General features: G+C 41.5%; 1 protein-coding gene across 2 annotated transcripts in view; it reads right to left on the reverse strand.

Annotated features, from left to right (window-relative positions):
- grip1 (glutamate receptor interacting protein 1) overlaps positions 1–15,441 on the reverse strand; it is a 116,987-nt gene extending 101,546 nt beyond the window's left edge. For both annotated transcript variants that reach the window (XM_041780337.1, XM_041780336.1), the window contains exon 1: positions 15,387–15,441. In XM_041780337.1, coding sequence (XP_041636271.1) covers positions 15,387–15,441 — 55 coding nt within the window. The remainder of the gene's footprint in view (positions 1–15,386) is intronic.
- Positions 15,442–22,675: the final 7,234 nt, after the last annotated feature.

Here is a 22,675-nt window from a genome sequence, read left to right on the forward strand (position 1 = left end):
CAACATTGCATAGAAGATGCATGCATAGTTATATGTAAGTTTGCACGCGTAGAGATAATGAAATAGTTAACCCTCTGAGGTCTGAGAGTATTTCAATTTGTACATCATTTTTTAATTCGCTTTTTAAGGTTCTAGCAAATAACACAATACCCAAATGTTTTATATCAAAATTTTCAGGACAATCTCAGCTTTATGTAAACTGAGGCCCATTTTTGTCCAAGAGCACTGTGTAAACTGCTGAACTTTGAAACCTTTCACCAATCCATTTTCCACACTGCTTATCCTGTTGGGGGCCGCGGGTTACTGGAGCCCATCCCAGCTGTCATTGGGAGAGAGGCAGGGTACACCCTGGACTGGTCACCAGTCAATCACAGGGCTGACGTATAGACAGACACGCAGTCACGCTCACACTCACACCTACAACCAATTTAGAGACACAAATTAACCTAACGAGAATGTTTTTGTTGGTGGGAGGAAGCCAGAGTACCCACAGAGAACCCATGTGTGCACGGGGGTTAGAAGCCAACCAGGGACCTTCTTGCTGTGATGCAAACCCCTGCAGTCCAAAATTTTCACATCTGATTTTAGAAATGTTTTGAATCTCTTGTGAAATCACATCTTCATAACCTTGCAAAGCAGATGGATACGCCCGTTTCCTTGTTTCTCACTGAGTGTATTGAAGGGAAAATTAAGCATGAGTTTAATTGCACTTAAAAGATAATAATGCACTAATTGTGGACCTTAATTCTACGCAATTAATGCAATTACTCTTGACAGCCCTAAGTCAGACATTTATGATTATTCCTGGTTCTCTAGGTACAAACTGAAAAGCTGAATACCTTGTAGGAGAGTACTTGTGCCCTTTAGTGCGTCCATTTTTTATTTCATTTCAGTAAAAATGAGAACAGCGGGCAAAAATGGACATGATGTCATGTTCATGTAATATTAAAGCATCCACACACTCCTGGGTCTGTAAGACAGAGCCATGGGAGGCAGTGCACACGACTAAAACACACGTCTAGATGGATAAAAAAGTCACACAAACATGCACTGTCACACAAACGTGCACAAAAACACACACACAGTCAGCAGTTTGCTCAACAGGGAGAGAGAGAGAGAGGGGGAGAGAGAGTTAAACGTGTCAGAGACGATGGGGATAATACATTAAGCTGAAGTAGAGAGAGAGAGTCAGGTCTGCTTCAGTAATCCTGAGGACAAAGATGAGCAGAGTTCTGACATCAGCACCTCACAAACGGCGACGTGCGGGTTTCTGTGTGTGTATTAGTGTGCGTGTGATGAGTTGTGTGTGTGTGTGTCGCTGTTGTGACGCGGTGTGCTCCTGTGTGTGCGCTTGAGCCATTTTCTCTTTGAGGAAGTCAAAAGCTTAAAACGGAGGATGAAGTCAGGCTGCACGCACGTCCACACGAACACGGTAATCACAATCAATCAGAGATAAACACTCAGAGATACACACTCACAGACACACACTAAACAACCTGAAGGACCCGCGTGTGCGTCATCATCCGTTAAAAACAGGTTTTTATTCTAAATGTGACACTATGACAACACTGCTGCTGAAACGTTCACTATTTTTACTCGCGTTATCTTTCATGGTGAGCAGCGGGCGACGCCACCACTTCCAAACAGAAATCAATACAAGACTTGTGATAAGATGGTTGATTTAATCCCTCAGCAAACACGTTTATACTCTAAATCTCTAACTCCAGATCTTCTTTAACACATCATGATGCTCATTTTGTAAAAAATACTCAGGTTTAGACTCAGAGAGTCCATAAAAATTTACTGGAGCTAGGTCTTTTGAGGAATTTTCTCCAGGAATCATCAGGACATTTCCTTGAAACTTTTGTTATTGTTCTTCAGGAGGATGCCATGAATTTTCATTGGAAATGTTTTTGGAATTTACTGCAATCTACAGAGAAAACTTTGCCTATCAGTTCACCTCCAAACTTTAGAGAATCTAAAATAATTTTTCTGGAAACTTTGGGATATTTTACTCCAGTCTCTCTGTTCTCTTTTTCCATTTTGTGCCATCTGAGGTCCAAATTTTATGCAAACTTTGGGTCTGTATTTCTTATTTACAGGACCAGATGAGAAGCACTGGTTCAAATATAGTGACAGGTGTTTTGGAGGGAGGGGCAGAGGACAGACTGTGTTGTAAAAACAGGACGATGTGCACCATAAACCACACGACAAAACCTTTGGACAAAGCGAGTGATAGTGGGAAGCTGAAATTGTAACTGAAACTGAAGCTTGATTAATCCTCCAGCTCCAGCAACAACAAGCCTTGAATCGACTCTTGGAAAAACTGGGCCTTAAATCATCTAGACCAGGGGTTCTCAACCTTGGGGTCGGGACCCCATTGGGGGTCACTGAGAGGGGGTCTCCATGCCTTAAAAAAACTAAGAATATTTTTAAAATTACACTGTTGCCACTTTACACCAATTTGAAAAATTTTTTAACCCTTTTTCAACACTAGTAAACATCAATGTTGCCAATTTTAGCACATTTTTGCCACTTAAAACCCATTTGTGTCAATTTAATACCCTATCCACCACTTTTTTCTGCCTGCTTTTGTCACTTGTAAACCAATTCTTGCCACTTTCTGCCTATTTTTGCCTCATTTTTGCCACTATTAACCACTTTGTACACCCCTCCTTGCCCATTTTAACCACAGTTAATCTTTTTTTGCCAGTTTATATCAATTTTTCATCTCACTCCTCCTACTGTCCCTCAATTTTTTGCACTTTAAAGCCATTTCAGCCACTTTTTGATCCCATTTTAACACTTTTTGTACCCAATCTTGCCAATTTAATCAATTTTTGGCCACTTTTAACCCATCAATGTTCTTTAAAAATCCAATTTCAACACCTTTTCCACCATTTTTTGCCATTATTCACCAACTTAAGCAACATCTTTTACCCATTTTAAATATGTTTTTAACAAAAGTTGTTTTATTTTAAGCTTAACTTCCCAAAGGACCATGATTTTGCTGGCCCCCAGTTTGGCTGGATCCCAAAAACCTTCCCCTTTACCCCCCCTTATGGACAGCCTTGTCTCCACATGACTATTCTTGAATGTGCATGGCTGTTTTCAACCACCTTCAGGTACAGTGGGGGTCCCCGGTCTCTGGTACCTTTATTTTTGGGGTCCTGGACTGAAAAGGTTGAGTACCACTGATCTAGATAGCCTTAGATGTAACATGCACTATATGGACAAAAGTATTTGGCCACACCTGTTAATGATTGAAATCAGGTGTTTCAATCAGCCCCATTGCCTCAGGTGTATAAATCAAGCAGTCCCAAATATTAGTGATCCTAAATGGGCGGTTCTGAAGAGCTCAACGGTCCTGTGATGGATGCCTTCGCTGCAATTTCATCCCTGCTGGATATTCAACAATCAACTGTCAGTGATATTGTTAGAAAGTGGAAGCATTTAGGAACAACAGCAACTCAGTCACAAAGTGGAAGGCATCAGGTTCTGATAAAACTAGCGCTTTAGCAGCATCCACGCTAGCCTCTTCCGCCATAATTGCACCGGCCTCTTCTCGCCTACGTCACGATGAAAGTACTGCCCATCGGCGCTGATTGGTCCTGTCACTTTCTAACTGCGCCCAAACGGTTCAGATGGGAGCTTTGCAAGATGGATTCACCAGTGAGAAACACGGAAACGGGCGTATCCATCTGCTTTGCAATGTTAGGCCTCAATCCCATCCGGCACCTTTGGAATGAACCGGAATGGAGATTGCGAGCCAGGCCTTCTGGTCCAACACCAGTGTCTGACCTCTTTAATACTCTACAGATTGAATGGGCTCAGATTCCCACAGAAACACTCAAAAGTCTTGTGGAAAGCCTTCCAAGAAGAGTGGAGGTTGTTAAAGTTGCAAAAGGGGGCAACTCCATATTGTCTGTTGGTATTATAGTTAGTTCTCTGAATACTTTTGTCCATATAATGTAGAATTAAAGTCATTTAATCTTCAATCTCTCCCAAAGCTGTGCTGCTTCTTTGTTTTTTGTCAAAGACTGTATCAGCTAATGAAGTCCTCTTGATTCGTGTCTTTTTCATATTCATACTGATTTGATTCTCTCATCACATGCTGTATTCCCCGCTGTCGTCTCCTTGAAGCTGTACTGCATGAAAGTGAAACACTATAAACTGAAATTGTGATTAAGTCAGAGAAATTGCTGCATATCATTTTACCAACCGAGTATTTGTCTCAGTCTTCTGTGGCTGTGCAGAAAATGTGTAAACTGGCGGTTCTCCCATGGCACCTTTCGTATCTTCTGACCAATCAAAGCTCTCAACACCACACAGACAACATTCGCACACTGATCACACAAACTGCTGCAAGCTGCCAGCTCATCAAGATCTAATCTGATGCATGTCCACACACTCCAACATCAATGGCACAGCCTTCCAGAGCAATTTTAGGCTCACTTTCTCGCCCAAGGACACTCTGACACCTGGTCAGGAACCGCAAATCTTCTGACAAGTGGATAACCCACTCTGCCTCCTGAGCCACAGCCGTCCTCAGTGCTCAGACGGCAGCTTTTTCTTCTCTGTGACTTCTCCTTCACAAACATCCCAGAGCTAAGAGAGCAGAAAACTGACTGAAGGATTAATGGTCTGATTTAGAAGACAGACTATAAAATAAAATCTCTGCGAGCGTCTCCTCGGGAAACAGGCTGCGGTCGTCGGTTTCTCGACCGCGGTTGTGAGTCATGTTCGTGAAGGTCGCTCCTGTCGAGCTGCAGACAGCCGAGGTCTCTCCACGGATCAGAGCTGCGGCGTGGCCTGCAGGCGGACAGGTGCTCGTCCCTTCTGGACTCTCCAGGTGAGAGACTGAGGTTGTGAACCGTCATCAGCGAGCTGTATCATCCCGCCTCCAGAGCCTGCTTCTTCCTCTTTAACAGCCCTGTTAATTTACCCACAAACAATCAGAATCGACACTAATTCAGGCACATTAAATTAGCTAAACTGGAGGTAAAATGGGGCTAATTATCATCCCAGTAATGACTTCTGTTCTGCTGCAGCCTCTCTTGAAGTTTCTTTGCAGCCTTTGAGACACAAGTACACATGTTACTACAGAACTATACAGCTGTACACCGTGTCTCTTATGTTACGTCTATCTATTATTCAACTATCATCTATTTTTACCCTCCTACCTCCTCTTGTCTGATGTTTTCTGTCTCTAGTTTTAACACGTTTCCTTCCTCTTCTTCTTCCATCTAATGTTATTTACCTGTATAGCACTGTGACCACAGTAGAGCAGCTCTCTGCACACCTAAGGGTCACGTTATCATCTCTCCATGAGCAGCACAGACAGCTTTACAGCTCCACACTAAATCAGCTGTTTTATATCAGCCAGCAGGACTGAAGCAGAAACATTTAGCATCCACACACTTTATGCTGGGCTGTGTGATCAATGCTGTAAATTATGGTTTCATCCTGAAGGGATGGTGATTAATAATTCAACAGAAAATTAATCACAGACTATTTTTTATAATTGATTTATTATTTCAGTGGTTAAATGAAGCACAAAAGGCAAATATTTACTGTTTCAAGCTCCATGAGAGAGATTATTTGGAGTTTTTGTGCCATCAGCATCCTAATTTTTGAAAGTTTGTGGAAGGACTTTCTGAGCTGTAGGGAGAAATGCTACGTTGATACTTGGGCCCTATTCCAATTCTCCCCTTGCCTACTACACCTACATTTTGCAGGTGTAAGGAGTCCCAATTCTTCTTGGATTGAGGGACATGGTGAAGTTGTGGAGCAACATGGCCCTTTAAACTGAGATTTTCCTGATGCACACTCCAAACCGAGAGTTCTGTGACATTTCCCAGAATCCACTGCAAATCATCTGCAAGATAGAAGCTCAGAAAGTGTGTGAATGTCAGCAGCTTCTTTGTTGACGAAATTCTAAGTTTGCAAAAATCTAATATCATTATTTTATGTTGTTTTAGTATAAAACAAGGATTTACTGTCCCAAAGACTTCCACTCTACCTCTTGTAACTCTGTTTCATCGGGCAGGGAGGTACTGGAGATCGAGGAGTAGGGGTAAAAGCTAAAAATGGGGCAAGTTCTTGGTTTTTGGGGGTTCCTATGAGAATGGACAGACTTGTCATTGAAAGAAACCGTGCAGAAGATTGTCAGCGTGACACAGTGGATGCGCGTCCACCTGCTCTTATTGCACGCCAAGCTGCCGTGTTGATTGGCTAGAACTCATGTGACATCGTTGCCAATTAGATAGAGTTATGGGCGAGACATATACCATATTGACAAAAGTATTCACTCACCCATCCAAATCATTGAAATCAGGTGTTCCAGTCATTTCCATGGCCACAGGTGTATCAAATCAAGCACCTAGGCATGCCGACTGTTTCTACAAACATTTGTGAAAGAATGGCTCACTCTCAGGAGCTCAGTGAATTCCAGTGTGGTACTGTGACAGGATGCCACCTGTGCAACAAGTCCAGTGGTGAACTTTCCTTGCTCCTAAATATTCCACAGTCAGTGGTATTATAACAAAGTGGAAGTGACTGGGAATGACAGTAACTCAGCCACCAAGTGCTAGGCCAGGGAAAATCACAAGTCAGCAGATGCTGAGGCACATAGTGCGCAGAGGTCGCCAACTTTCTGCAGAGTCAATCACCACAGACCTCCAAACTTCATGTGACCTTCAGATTAGCTCAAGAACAGTGGTAGAGAGATTCATGGAATGGGTTTCCATGGCCGAGCAGCTGCATCCAAGCCATACATCACCAAGTGCAATGCAAAGCGTCAGATGCAGTGGTGTAAAGCACGCCACCACTGGACTCTAGAGCAGTGGAGACGCGTTCTCTGGAGTGACCAGTCGCGCTTCTCCATCTGGCAATCTGATGGACGAGTCTGGGTTTGGCGGTTGCCAGGAGAACGGTACTTGTCTGACTGCATTGTGCCAAGTGTAAAGTTTGGTGGAGGGGGGATTATGGTGTGGGCTTGTTGTTCAGGAGCTGGGCTTGGCCCCTTAGTTCCAGTGAAAGGAACTCTGAATGCTTCAGCATACCAAGAGATTTTGGACAATTCCATGCTCCCAACTTTGTGGGAACAGTTTGGGGATGGCCCCTTCCTGTTCCAACATGACTGTGCACCAGTGCACAAAGCAAGGTCCATAAAGACATGGATGAGAGAGTTTGGTGTGGATCAACTTGACTGGCCTGCACAGAGTCCTGACCTCAACCCCATAGAACACCTTTGGGATGAATTAGAGCGGAGACTGAGAGCCAGGCCTTCTCGTCCAACATCAGTGTGTGACCTCACAAATGCGATTCCAGAAGAATGGTCAAAAATTCCCATAAACACACTCCTAAACTTTGTGGAAAGCCTTCCCAGAAGATTTGACGCTGTTATAGCTGCAAAGGGTGGACCGACGTCGTATTAAACCCTATGGATTAAGAATGGGATGTCACTCAAGTCCATATGCGAGTCAAGGCAGGTGAGTGAAAACTTTTGGCAATATCGTGTAGGTGAGGGTGTTAGTGAAAGAGAGCTGAGCTACAGGACAAGGCAACATGCAGAAGAGCCAAAGTAGTGGATTTTCTAATAATCAATCATATTGGTGATCAGTAGAAGACAGCACCGATACAGATAATCATCCAGAATGATTATTGGTCAACCCCTGTAGGGTGTTAAATATGAGGTCTGTTATATTAACCCTTTAAAGCCAAAGGTATCATATTTGATAGGCGATTTTGTGGGACCTCTGCAAATCAACAGGAGCAAAAATTTCCTTAAAAACCTTTTGTTTACAATCTGATTAATGATAAAAAAAAAAGCCCTCCAGATTATCGGTTTCCAATGCCGCATCGTGTATCATATTTGATAAAATACAGATGTGAAATAGTATTGCAATTTTCTTTTTTTTGTTGGAAGGTTAAATAAACATCTCACTTACAAAAAATCAGATAAAACCCCTCGCCAGTGGTTCTGTTCATGAACTATAAAATAAGCTCCCAAAAGAATGAACAGATAAAAATCTAATATCTAAAAAGATTTTAGTATTTACATTGTAAGTGCAGTTTGTGTGCTCTCTCTGTAAAGGCAAACACGTTTCTGTCTGCGGAGTTCAAACGCTGTAAATGTGAGCTAAAAATGGTTTGTTGAATTTGACACCACGTGTAAAAGGAGAATTACAACTCTGAGTACGGTTTAGGTCAGTGGTGACGTTTCTGTTTTTGGTCTAACGTAGACTCAGGTCCATCATCTTCTCTTTTATCCTGAATAGATCCACACTTCTAGTACAAGAGAAGAATGAAAGCATGATTTATGAGTAGTGTCACGTCTCCAGAATGTTTTTAAAATCTACTTTAGTGCAAAAATGTCTCAACTATGCAGGATTTTCTCATCTGCGAAGAATAATTTAATCAGGCCTTCTATAAATCAACTGGTTCATTATCTATTCATTTGAATCCTAGTGTTTGTAAAATGTCAATACATAATGATGTGATTTATATTGCTAAGACAGCATAAAATCAGATCATGAAAAAACGAGACATTTCACCAAAGGTCAAGAAGCTTCAGGCTGACAACAAACCCCCACCCCCACTGAGGAAAACACACTACAGAAAAAACATTAATAGAAAAATGAAAATAAATAGGTGAAGATGGCCTGGCAGGTTGCCAGCATGTATGCAGGCAGTGAAGCCAGAGTCAAGCTCAACACATGTCGACATACCTGTGTTTCTCGACAGCAAAGATCAGGCTCATCTCTTTTGTCTGAGCATTTTCACCCCTGCTGATAAGCCCAGAAACTGACACCAGTTTTCAGGCCGTTGGGACATCCGCAGCATGACCGGTGGCTTGTGGCAACCCTGCAACCCACATTGATGGTATCTTTGGTCGAGCCTACTCACCACATCCACCTTTTGACAGATTGTTCTTCAGTGAGGAAAATGTGTCTTGTTATTTTGTGTTGATATGTGAACCAAACCTCACTCTGATAACGAATAAAAACATTTGATCACAAAAAAATACACTATTGAACACTGTTATGCATGAGAAAATTTGCAGGAGTGCATGTACAAAATGACTCACTGATGCCCCCATTAATGTGACAGCATTTGCACCTCTCAGGAGTTAGAATGACAAAGATTAGATAAAAAGGGCAAAAATGGGTTAAAGTGGCAAAAATGGGCATAAATAGTGGTAAAAGGGAGTTAAAATGTGGCTTAAATTGATTTAAATTGACAAAAATTGGTGGAAATTTGATGAAGTGGGATGGAAAATTGATAGAACCTGGCAAAAAAGGTTAACTGAGAAATAAAAAAACAGGGAGATATTAGCAGAAATTGGTTAAACTACCAAAATTGTGCATATCAAAGGATGAAATGTGGTGATAATGGGAAAATTGGGTGTAAAAAGGGTTTAATAGTGGCAGTAATGGGTCAACAGAGGCAACATTAAGCTTAAGTGGCAAGAATTTGTTTAAAAATGGCAAAAACAGGAAGAAAAAAGTGGTGGAGAGTTTAAAACTGACCAAAATTGGTGTTAAATGGCAAAAATGTGTTAAAGTTGGTGGGAAAAAAATGATGAAAAGGGGTTAATAAAATATGACAAATTTGTTGTAAAGTGGCAACAGTGTAATTTCAAAAATATTCTTAGTTTTTTTAGGGCATCTGGAGACCCCATTGCAGCGTCTTGCGACCCCAAAGGGGGTCCCGACCCCAAGGTTGAGAACCACTAGTCTAGAGGAATTAGAAAGCGTCATAATCAGGATTATGACTGATGAAAACGGCCTTTAATCTTACTGGATATGTATATGATGTGTATGTGTGTAGTGCATTAATCAATGATTATTTAAATTAATTACAAATCTATTGATGTATTATTGATTTTTATGTAATTAAACTCATAACGTCCCACTTTCCTAAAGCTTAAAATGCATATCAGGAATTGTTCTCTTGGCAAAAAACAGTAAATCCACAAAGACTAGAAACAAATAAAAGCTCATGTTTGAGAAGCTGAACAAGAGAATTATGAATAACCATCAATAATTAAAGATTTTGCCCCTTAATTTATTCTGTTTTCAGTCCTACTGATTAATTGGCTTATCACTTTGGTTTAGTTGTAAACAAACAGAGCAGCAATGTTTCTGCACTGCTGCAATTAATAATAGAGAAGTTTTTAGAGTAATTATACATGATATTATAGTTAAAGTTTTGTCAAACAACACACCGAGTCTGACCAATTATTTTTGGCAAAAACAGCAAAATAATGAGACTCAGTGTCATGTTCAATGCATTTTACATTCCAGTAGCGGAGAAGTACTCAGATTTGTTCCATTAAAAAGAGTGGCAATATCACAGTGATTAAATAATAATTTAACAGAAATCAGTCTAGTTTAAAAGCACTTAGCAGCACCAAAAGAAGCAGGAGTAAACATTCATTATAAGGACAAATCTATATCATTTCACTTGATTATGATTGTTAGCCCATTTTTGTGTTAATTGCTTGATTGTTAGAGCTGGTGGATGTTGTCAGATAAATGTATTTGAATAAATAGGGCAGTATTAGTTTCAAAAGAGTGGGTAGAAATGAGAATAAAGTAGGATATGCTGCTGAGTAGTGCCACTTAAATAGTATATCTCCTTATTATTCCATATCAAACCCTAATTAAAGGAGCACTTAATCAAAAACATGCAACTGCACAGAATACCAACCCAGATTAACCGAGCACAGCTCACAGAGCCCTGTTAAATCATTGGAGGGGTGTTATGACAACATCAAGCGGGGCTGTTATGTGCTGCCAGGAAGCGTTACAGTCACCGATTTTAACGGCCATTAACGGGCTGAAGCCGTGCCAGCAGTGCGCAGGTCTGTATGTGGAGCAGAAACGGCTCACCTGTCAATATTTAGCTAAACTGTTGGTGATTTAAATTCACCACGCTTGACCCTGCAGCAGCACACGAACTGAGGGGTCACAGATTCCACCATGACACCCAGGGAATTCTGGCTCCGTTTGGTGTTATGGATCGTTTGGTTCAAATCAGACAGGAATAGGAATTGGTCCTCAAAGCAGCTCTTTATTAGTGTCATTTAGGCTTCCATTAAATCAGCCAAATTTAGCCAGGATTGACCTATGATTGATAGAAGTATTTGACTTAAATTGTGCTTATATGAAATTAAAATCTCATACAGTTATTTTCCAAAACGCCCCTTCTCGTCTGGATGAAACCCACGCAACCTTCAAATGGAACGCGTGTGCAGGAAAGGCCTGGCGTTTAGGTGTGAACTATATGAGAACATCAACTTATCCTCCTGGCTTTCTATATTGAAATGCAAGTATCATAATATTTCTTTATGTCTGAGGGCCATGCAGTAGAAAAATAAAAACAAGACGATGAAAGTAACTCTAGATTTGCCAAGTGCTATAGCTCATTTTGATCCCGTAATTCATTGATTATTAACTGGCAACCTAAGGGCCACATCAGGCCCTCCACAGCCTCCCACCAAACTATTACAGCTCCTAAAGCAACCCCAAAACGCTCAATATCATTGAAATGATAGAAGAATGAAGACTAGATGGATAACATATCTCAATCGCCCCCTAGTGGCTGGTTGCATTATAGGTTATAAGGTCTGATTTCACAGCTAAAGGCTAAAAATTACATAAAGAAGAAAATATAAAACATTAAATTAATATCATGCAAATTGGACTGAATTATTGATATAATTTTGTTTGATAATCCAGCCCCTACAGCATCTGTCCTTGTTCAAATGGATTGGCCGCTGTCATACACTCATGTGCATAGGTTTAAGGCATGTAGGGCACTAAGGACTCATTATGGGGCCCTGTGGGCCACAACCCCAGGCTGGAGAGAGGGGGGGAGTCAAGCTTAGCAGACGAGTGTACTTTGCAGCCAAGGTCAAGTTCAGTGGCACTTATTTTGTCACTCCATGTGATAAACCCAGGGACCACCAGCAGTTTTCTGGCCCCTGGAACATCCACAGCAAGACTGGAATCTCATGGCACACCTACAGCCTGCCCATACAGTACCCTAAGCTTTGCCTTTGGCTGTTTGGTTATCTTCATGTGTGCAAACTTGTTCATGGATTTGAATTGGCTCCTTTTAGGAGATCCCAACTTTAGTATATGCAAAATGTACAGTTTGTTGCAAGGTGTGTCCAAGATCATTAATTATTATCCCTACACTTTCTGTTTTTCTTGACTCAGTAGTGTATCTTTGTTGCTGTTTGTCGTTTTGCGTCTGTTTTTATCCTCTGTAAAGCCCATTAAGTTTACATTTGTATGAAATTTGCTATATAAATAAAATTGAACTGAATTAAATTAAGCTGTGCTTACACACCACATCCACCTCGTATGCCACCCTAAAGCTGTAGACTTTATTTCTGAAACATTATTTTGGTAACATCCAAGGACATCTAGAGCATAACCTGGGTCGTGTCAATCCTCCTTCACAGCCAGTGGTGCCTCAGGCAGCTTACTCGCCACATCTACGGCTTGATTTTTGCCCAAACATGCCTGAAAGTCATGCCCAGTAGGGTGTGAGGCTAAAAAGGATGATCCATCGGCTCCATCATTTCTGGAAATGTCATCAAACACGTCTCAACCTGCTAACTCAAAGCTTCCAGAATAAATCAGACTTCTGATGAAGCCATAAAAGGGGGGCGTTCTTATTGTCTTGCCTCGTGAAAATAGTAAACACAACCCCATCTGAAGGCTTAATAAAGGAGTCGAGTCACGCCCCTAGTAATCAAGCACACCACTTATTTCTACTGTTTATTAAATAACAACAACAGGAGAAACAAGAAACCCTGGTTCCTGTCAGTCACATAAAAGAGCAAGCTTCTAAAACTGGCCCATCTGCAAATAAGGCTTCACTAATTATTAGGGCACTGTTGTGTTTATAACACAAATGTTGATGCTGAAAATGTTGGGCTCAAAATTCACATTGAAGTGAAATAAATTGGGCACAGGTGGCCTAGTGGTTTAAGGCGTGCCCCATGTACGCGGGCGGCCCGGGTTTAAATCCGGCTCGAGGCCCTTTACTGTAGTGTTTCTCAACTGGTGGGTCTGGAGTCAGCTGTATACTGGCTGCCCTAACAAATAAACTAGTGGCGTTTAAGGTTGGACCAACAGACTCGTCAGCCGAAGTCTTTTTCTTTATTCACCATCATTCTTTACACTTTAAAGCAGTGATCACCAACCTTTTCCATTTGAAGATCTACCACGAGGTTAACAGAAAAAAGCTCAATACTTAAACAAATTCACTCAAGAAAAATAATAAAGGTGTAAGTGTATTTACCTGTACTAATTTGATCATTTCCACAAGTAATGAATGCTTTAAAATCTTCTTGAAAAATAGAAGGGTTTGCACTTAGTAACTTCTGTAGCCTGATGTTGTTTTTCAAAGGGGGACCCCAGGGGTCGCCTGGGTGTTAGAAAGGCGACAAGAAGATGAAGGAAAATGAAAATTAACTACCTTTGTTAATAAAATCCTGCACGTATCTGTCCTTTTGATTCATTTAATCACCGGATATTAAAGCCAATGTCCTTTTTTATGCCAATCTTACAGATAAAGAAAGAAGTTTCATGTAATGAATACGAAGAGAAAATGTTTAAAAAGTATGTTTACGATTGCTATTAATTATTATCAGGACATTAATTACAAGGCTTAATGACTTTACAAGATAACTAATCAGTATTGGTACAGCCTAAAATTAATCTGAATATTGGCAAATTGGATATCAGCAAAAATCCAATATCATGCACCCCTAAACATTGCTAGTGTCATGTTATACGCATTCAGAATCAGTTCAATATGGCTTCCTTGATTAGCTGATTGAATTAAGTGCTTTAATTTTAGTTTACAAATATGATATTGTGATGAAAGCAATATATTTGTTCCCTATATTAAATAATAAATAACTAGTGTTGATTATCATTTTGGTGTTTTCTTATACCGGTGCTAAATCGACACTTTTTTACATGGTGCCGGTGCCTAAATGGTGCCTCAAACAACACTTTTGAGAGGACAAAAGTGTGTTCAAAGTCAGCAGGAGAATAAAAGCTGGCTGGGATTTGCAGAAATATCTTTATAAGATGCTGGTCGAACATGGGATAAGAAAAGTAAACGAATGTAAGTTAACACATGGATCACACACATGCCATAATGTATGTCTTGGCTTTCATTGTTGGTGGCAGGAGTAGAAATAAGGTATCAATACCTGTGTTGTAATTCAGCCTGGTACTGGATGTGATGGTACCAGTACTATGTCAGTACTGGATTTTATCCCTGGCCCTCTGGCAGTGAGTATTACTATTAGTATGAATGTATTAATACTGGCTTCAAAAGGCAGGTATACCTATAAAGTAGAATTAACAAAAAAATACTACAGTATAAATAGTATTTCTGTACAGTTCGACTGGTATATTTCAATTTTATCTCTATTAAAACGCTATACCCGGTAATAAAGTAGTACTAACATAGAAATACTAAGGTATGAATAGTAGGTATGCACAGTACCACTTGTATAATTCCTCATTTTATGGCATAAAACACCGTAAACGGGTGTATTAAAGTGCTGTATCACGGATTACCATGCTACAGCAGGACAGTATATAGTGCTGTGTAGGGGTGTTATGACAACATCAGTGGGGGCTGCTATATGCTGCCAGGAAGCGTTACAGTCACCGATTTTAACGTCCGTTAACGGGCTGAAGCCGTGCCAGCAGTGCACAGGTCCGTAAGTGGAGCATTAACGGCTCACTTGTCAATATTTAGCCGAACCGTTTCCCATTTAAAATCCCCACAACTCAACCTCGAGCGGCACACAAAACTGCAGGGTCACAGATTTCACCGTAACACCGTTTAACACCGGGGCTGCTGCCGCCCGCAGCCCGGTGAAGGTGGTCGTTCCACACACACACAAACACACACTCACAAGGGCAGACCCAACCGTTTAACCGACTGGTTAGCCTGTTAGCCCCGCTGCTAGCGGATAATTGCTCTTTATGATAAACACATTAGCGTACATAAGTTAAGCAGCCCTATAACGTGAAATCACCGGAACGTCACTGTAACCTCACCCGTTGCGTCAGATTAGCACGAGACAACATACACACGCGCGCACATTCATACGGTATCAGTTACCAACTTTCACTAATTTCAACATAGTCAACGTCTGCGCGAGCTCAACCGGCGGCGCCGAGCCACGCTGCTCGCAGATTGCACCGGCGATAATTAGCACGCGCACAGACGCGCGCGCACACACAGGTATGCACTAAAACACACACAGATAGAGAGATAGAAGGGGCACGCTCGCCGGGCGGTGTAAACCCGAGCGGATCGGTCTGCTCCGGTCTTACCTCCCTCCTGGTCCGGTTGGAGACAGGCCGGGATGTTTTTCTTCCAGCCGGGCATGATGCACCTCAGGGCGGATAGGGAGTCCAGGGCGGCCCGCTAGCAGACACACACCACCAGCAGCGGGAGGAGCAGCAGCAGCGACAGCAACATGGCTAGTTAGCTTTAGCTTAAGCTGCTACACTACATAGGGATCCACCTCCCCGTGCACTCTGAGCCTACCTCTCTCTACCTCTCTCTCTCTTTTTCAACCTCTCACAAGCACGCCAGCCTCTCTCTCTCTCTCTCTCTCTCCCTCCCTCCCTCTCTCTCTCTCTCTCTCTCTCTCCTTTTCTTCTCTTTGTCTATGTCGCTCGACCCCCTCCCCCTTCGGTAACTCTACCCCTCGAGCCTCGCTGTGGTCTCTGGAGGAGTGGGAGAGCAAGGTAGAGTAGTGGGCAAGGAGAGAGAGAGAAGGGGTGACGTGATGACCGTGAAGGAGCTCGAGACTCGACCGTTAGAACCCGAACCCCGCGAGCTCTTTCAGCCCATCGTATCTGCCGCCTTTTTTTCCTCAACCGTTACCAACCTGTCTTTAAATGTAGTAAAATTTAAGTGTTTTTACAGCCATTTAACTGATTTGCCCGACAAGCACGCGCTGGACGTTGAGGCGCGCGCCTGCCGCCTTCATTCATTCATTCATGGCTGAAGGAGAGAGAGGGAGGGAGGGAGGTAAAGAGCAGAGAGAGCAATCTTCAGGGATCAATAAAACTCCCCCGGCTTCCTAGCAGAGTATACAAGGCAGATATTTATGGATAAATCACAGCAAAGTGTTTAAACCGTGACACAGAGGAGGAAAAATGCTACATAAAGTAAAATACTTGAGTAAAATCTCAGCCATAGCCATTTCACTCGTGGTCTGCCTACTTCTTAGCCTATAGCCACCTAAAATCACACAGTTTGTGTGGAGAAAGCATCAGGTTTCTTATTCTTTTGCGTATTTGTCTCACTTAAATGTTTCAGATCATCAGTAAATTTTAATATTAGGCAAACATAACCTTTGATTAACAACAGTCCAATTCCACCATCCACACCCAGGCCTAAATACTGCCAGACCTGTTGAATCCAGAAATCTCTTAAAGTGCGGGTATTATGCCTTTATTCAGAGCTTTACACCATCTCTCTGATACCCACGTAGTAGCTTCACTTGGTTTACGGCTCAAAAAACTCATGTTTCTCACGCTGGCATCCTGAAAAACCCTTATTTCAACCTCCGTCTGAAACGCTTTGTTTTCGCTGCTGTCTCTTTAAACCCCCCCACCCCAACCCCACGGACCTGCTTTCCTCCGATTGACCGATTTTCCTGGGGCAGGACTCAATGTTTTGTGCCTTCCTCCCTCCTGGCTGTTTACGTACTTGTAAACTTTGAATGAACCAGTCCGTCTGAGTGAAATAAGGTGAATTTTGATATATGTCCGTACGTGTTAGACCCGGTGTCTGATCCTGATAGTTTGGAGAGAGAGGGGAATGAAACCCAGCAGCAGTGAAGGATAGAGCAGGACATATCTGTTTGGTAAGAGTTTACTGTGTTACTAAATGGCTAAAAGGCCTTGTGGGGGTGGTCTGTTCCGCTTTGCCGGCAGCACGGACGAACCAGTCAGGAGATCCTATTGCGATGACCTCATCAGTTCGCTCCATTGAAATCTCATCTCGGGAAGATCTCGGAGCAACACATCATGGCGCCATCTGAAGAAATCCAAGTCATTGGCGTCTATCATTCTGAAAAGGGTTACAAAGACATCTCCAAGACTATGGGGAAGTGAGAGCCATTGCCCACAAATAGAGAAAACTTGGAACAGTGGTGAACCTTCGCAGGAGTGGCCAGCAGAGCAAAACTAGAAAATCACTCGGAGAGCGTAGACCTCCGACATTAGCCCTCCCAATAGTGAAGAATCCTCTAAAAAATTCCTGGATCCATCTCCATGTGCCCCCACCACTGCATTCACCAATTACTCCCTCCCTGGTAGGGTGGAAACATGGTGAGGCAAAGCATTGTTTCACTTTGGGTGGACTGTCATGGCTGAAGCATTGCCTGCCAGTGCCAACAGATGCACTGACAGTCTCACCCATGGTCTCACCGGACGACTGGAAGTCATGGCAGAGGGTGAATATTCCTCTATTCCTCCCAGCATTGTGAGTACTCTCTCTACAAATCGCTGTCTTTCTCTCTGTTACGCTCCAACTCGTCTCTTCCACCGGGTGTGCGTCTGTCAAACTCTATAAACTCCAAAACTTTGGATAAAAACACACCCAAAAATGCTGCTGGGATAGAAGTTACTAATGTCCGCCATCTCCTGGTGTGAAGTGGTAACAGCGTAGACCTCTGCCATTAGCCCTATCTCCCAATAGTACAGAATCCTTTAAAAATTCCTGGATCCAGACGGTGATCCGGATCAGTCCCAAAATCTAATCAGTTCTTCCTAACGCCATTTGTGACATTTCCTGAAAATTTCATCAAAATCCGTCCATAACTTTCTGAGTTATGTTGCTAACAAATTAATAAACAAACAAACAAACCCACCCGATCACATAACCTCCTTGGCAGAGGTAATGACTCCAAGAGTGCATGGACGACTCATCCAGGAGGTCCCAAAAGAACCCAGAACATCTAAAGACCTGCAGGACCCACTTGACTCAGTTAAGGTCAGTTTTCATGATTCAACAATAAGAGAAAGACGGGGCAAAAACAGCATCCATGGAAGAGTTCCAAGGCCAAAACCACTGCTGACTAATAAGAACCCAAAGGCTTGTCTCACATTTGACTAAAAACATCCTGATGATCCTGAAGACTTTTGGAAAAATATTCTGTGGACTGAAGGTGTGCATCCCATTCCACCTGGAGTAAAGCTAACACAGCATTTCATCGAAAGAACATCAGACCATCAGTCAAACGTGGTGGTGGTAGTGTGGCGGTCTGGGGATGCTTTGCTGCTTCAAGACCTTGACCACTTGAACCATGAATTCTGCTCTCTACCAGAAAATCCAAAGGGACATGTTGACCATATAGCCAAATTTACTGACATTTCCTTTTTTTTCAAGGCTATACTTAATCTTCTTCCATCATATTGTGTGATTTTTTTCATGTGAAAAGTACTAGAAGCAACAGACTTCACTCTGGGACTCAGTCATAAGACTGACTTTAGCCCTGTGGCTAATGTAAGTCTTGAAAGGGGTAAAAGGAGAGCAGGAAGATCTGTGTCTAGGCGAGCTAGTCTCTTTAAATCTTCTTAAAAGTAGATTAAAGGTATTGGAGGAACATGCATATGGTTGTAGATGCTTTGACTAATGACTTATTGCTCTGCGATCTGAATTTGACCCGTTATGTTTGTATTAGTTTTTATGTGTATAACTCCAGGACTCTTGTTAATGGGATTCTTGATGAAGTGCTGTAATAATGTTTCAACATATTTTATTTTGCTCTGTTTCACATGGTAACAGATGTACTATAACTCAACCTGTGCCTTTAAAATTTATTTAGCCCTTTGCATGTTTTACCCTTTTATAGATTTTATTGGGTTGAAAAGAAATAAGCTTTTTTTAACCAAAAAATTTAAAAAATACCTTTAATGATGTCAAAGTGAAAATAGAGTTCTACAAAGTAATGTAAATTAAATAAAAATCTATAATGTAAAATAAATTACTGCATAAATACTGATACTGGTACTGATACCCAGGCCCTGAGTAGGAAGGGGCTTTTGAGAAGGCTGCAATGAAAAGAGTGTTTCTATTTATTTCTTCTTAGTAATTATTGTCATTATTGAATCAAAAGTGATTGAATGAATCGGTCCACAGACTGAAATTTGTATCAAATAAAATATCCAAATGGTGCAGTCCAGTGCTGTGAAATAATGGAAGTAAATTTTGTTTAACCATAGTAAAAATATTGCTCATGAATGAGGAAAGTAGAAAAGCACTCAGAGAGCGCAGACCTCCGCCATTAGCCCTATCTTCCAATAGTGAAGAATCCTTTAAAAACATTCCTGGATCCAGACGATGATCCGGATCACTCCCAAAATCTAATTCGCCGATTACTCCCTCCCCGGTGGGGTGGAAACACAGTGAGGCAAAGCAGTAGCTTTGCTTTGGGTGGACTGTCATGGCTGAAGCACCCATGGTCTCACCGGACGACTGGAAGTCATGGCAGAGGGTGAATATTCCTCTATTCCTCCCAGCATTGTGAGTATTCTCGCTACAATTCGCTGTCTTTCCCTCTGTTACGCTCAGACTTGTCTCCTCCACTGGGCGTGCATCTTTCAAACTCTATAAACTCCAAAACTTTGAATAGAAACACTCCCAAAAATGCTGCTGGGATTGAAGTTACTCATGTCCGCCATCTCCTGGTGTGAAGTGGTAACAGCGCAGACCTCCGCCATTGGCCCTATCTCCCAATAGTGAAGAATCTTTTAAAAAATTCCTGGATCCAGACGGTGATCCGGATCAGTCCCAAAATCTAATCAGTTCTTCCTTATGCCATTTGTGACATTTCCTGAAAATTTCATGAAAATCTGTCCTTGACTTTTTGAGTTATGTTGCTAACTAACAAACGAACAAACCCACCCGATCACATAACCTCATTGGTGGAGGAAATTATGGTTCAAAAATACATTGAAATGCATAGACATTTGCTAGAATTGCACATCATTTGTTGCTTGGCTATCTGGTTAAGGGGGGCCGTGTTTAACACTCTATCTGGGGGCCCAAAATCCCTAGCTACACCCCTGCTGACAACTGGGGTAAATATTTATACAGTCACTAATTTAACATTATATTCATATTTTATTGACATTACTTTGAAATCTATTTTCCCTTTTTGTTAAAAAGCCAAATTATATCAACCATTGTTGATATACAAATAACAAGGGGTGAATGCTTTTTATAGTAATCATGAAATAACAATGCCGGCTTGACAAGTTAATTCCTAAGATCTTGAGAAAACTTCTGTAATCAAAGAAAACAGAGTCAATAAAATGCATGGATGAATTTCCACTCAGTGCTTCGGTAAATGATAACATAGAAAGACGTCAAACAAAGAAATTAAAGACCCACCACAGCTCTTCCTAACTTCAGCTTGAGCTCTGGCAAACACAGTATGTAAACAAAGTATAGTGGATTAATTAAAGCCATAAATCAGATTGTGTCGATTTAAAGCAGCTGTTTGTTTAGTTTTAGTGATGAGCCAGCAGACACATTAACCAGGATACCACCCACACAAGCACAAAGTTATCCGAAGTCTCGTTCCTGTCACGACTTGCCTCTGAGGAATTCACCCCCCCAACTCCACCTGGCTCTGGATTAAAGGGAAATTCTGCCAAATTTCAGCCTTTAATTTTTCCAGCCAAAGTGAAGAACAAAGCTGCGGGGGTGATGCCACGCTGACATTACTGAATAAGTGCACACTTTGGCTAAAAGTCTGGGGAACAGGATCATTTCTTTAACATGTTTTTGGCTGCTGCGACCTCTGACGCTGACCTTCCTGTTGCAAGACAAATTGGAGGACATGACACCTGAGTCAGAAGAATATTACAGTTTGGTTTGGTATCTTATTACTCCACAACAAAAGCAAAAAGAGCAGAAATGCATGTCAGTGCATCACATCATGTTTCTCCTCTGTTTAAAGGAGGCATGTCTAAAAAAGAGCAGTCTTCCAGAGCTAAATAGTTAAACATTTATGACTCAGTGATGGGCGCGAAAGCAGCAACCTCCAGTTCTTTAAAGATGAAGCCAGTGCAGAAGTGCAATTGTTCCTCAACTGCCTACTACAGACTGGTGAAAGAGGCTTCCAGCTGTGCCTGTATAAACTTGCAATTTTTGAAAGTGCAACCCCAATTTCAAAATAGTTGGGACGCTGTGTAAGATGTAAAAAACAGAATGCAGTGATTGTCAAATTTCATAAATACATATTTTATTCAGAATAGAACATAAACAACTTATCAGATGTTGAAACCATTTCATGGGAAATATTAGCTCATTTTGAATTTGATTGCAGCAACACATCTAAAAAAAGTAGGGACAATTAAGTGGTGAAAAGTGATTGAAATTGGCAAAAAAAAAAAAAGCCATAAAAAGGTGGGGGAAAGTGGCATTTCATGGCAAAAGGGAGCTAAAATGGGAAAAAATACTGCAAAGAAGCAGGATAAAAATGGTTAAATCTGATGAAAAGTGGCAAAAATGGTTGAAAAAGCGACAAAAAGAAGTGGTAAAATGGGCTAAAAGCAGCAGAAGTGGATTAAAAGTGGCAACAAATGGAGGGGGGGCAAAATAGGCATACAATGGAGAAAACTGGGTGAAAAGTGGGTGCAAAGTCACAAAAAGTTGCGATACAAGTGGTTGAAAAAGCGGCATAAAATGAGTGAAAAGTGACTAAAGCGGGCAAAAAAGCTGTAAACAGGTGGGAAAATGGGGAAAAGTGGCATTTCATGGCAAAAGGTAGCTATAATGGGCGAAATAGTGCAAAGAAGCAGGATAAAAATGGTTAAAACTGATAAAAAGTGGCAAAATGGTTGAAAAAATGGCTAAAAGAAGTGGTAAAATGGGCTAAAAGAAGCAGAAATTAAGTTTGACCATTAAAAGCTACTGTATGAGTGAGGGAAACAAACTGGATAATGTAACTTGGAATGATAAATTTCTGAGGTCAAAGTTAAAACATTTATATTTCAAATTAAGACATAAAAGAGCCACAAATCATCACAAAGGGCCACATGTGGCTCTGGAGCCACGCGTTGAGTATCACTGCTCTAAAACCATAGAGCCATAGGCACTAATGCAACCCCATACCATCAGAGATGCAGGCTTACAAATCGATTATTTATTTAAGAATAAAAAAAATAACTTTTTTATTTAGGGGATTTTTGGGGGTTTTGGAAAGGCTCATTTTCAGTAGATTCCTGTTCAAAGACAAAGCTGATTTTATTTTAAGTTATCAGGTCCTACTTATCTCATATAAGTGGGGGAAATTAAAACTGCTTTCCAAGCAAAAACTCAGGTCTCAGGAGGTTAAATAAGCTTTGGCTCAGAGAAGGCCAAATATGGCTTCTTCTCTGCATGATCCAGCTTTAACGGTCATTTCTGGATGGCTCGGCCAACTGTGTTGACAGACAGCGATTTCTGGAAGTGTTCCTGAGTCTATGCAGTGATTTCCAGTACAAAGTCATGCCTGTTTTCATGCAATGCCCCTGAGGGCTCCAATATCACGAGCATTCACTGACCTTCAGCCTTGTCCCTTGCTCACAGAGACTTCTCAGGATTCTCTGAATCT

The sequence above is a fragment of the Cheilinus undulatus genome, linkage group 23 (assembly GCF_018320785.1).
Source record: "Cheilinus undulatus linkage group 23, ASM1832078v1, whole genome shotgun sequence".
Classification (NCBI taxonomy): Eukaryota; Metazoa; Chordata; class Actinopteri; order Labriformes; family Labridae; genus Cheilinus; species Cheilinus undulatus.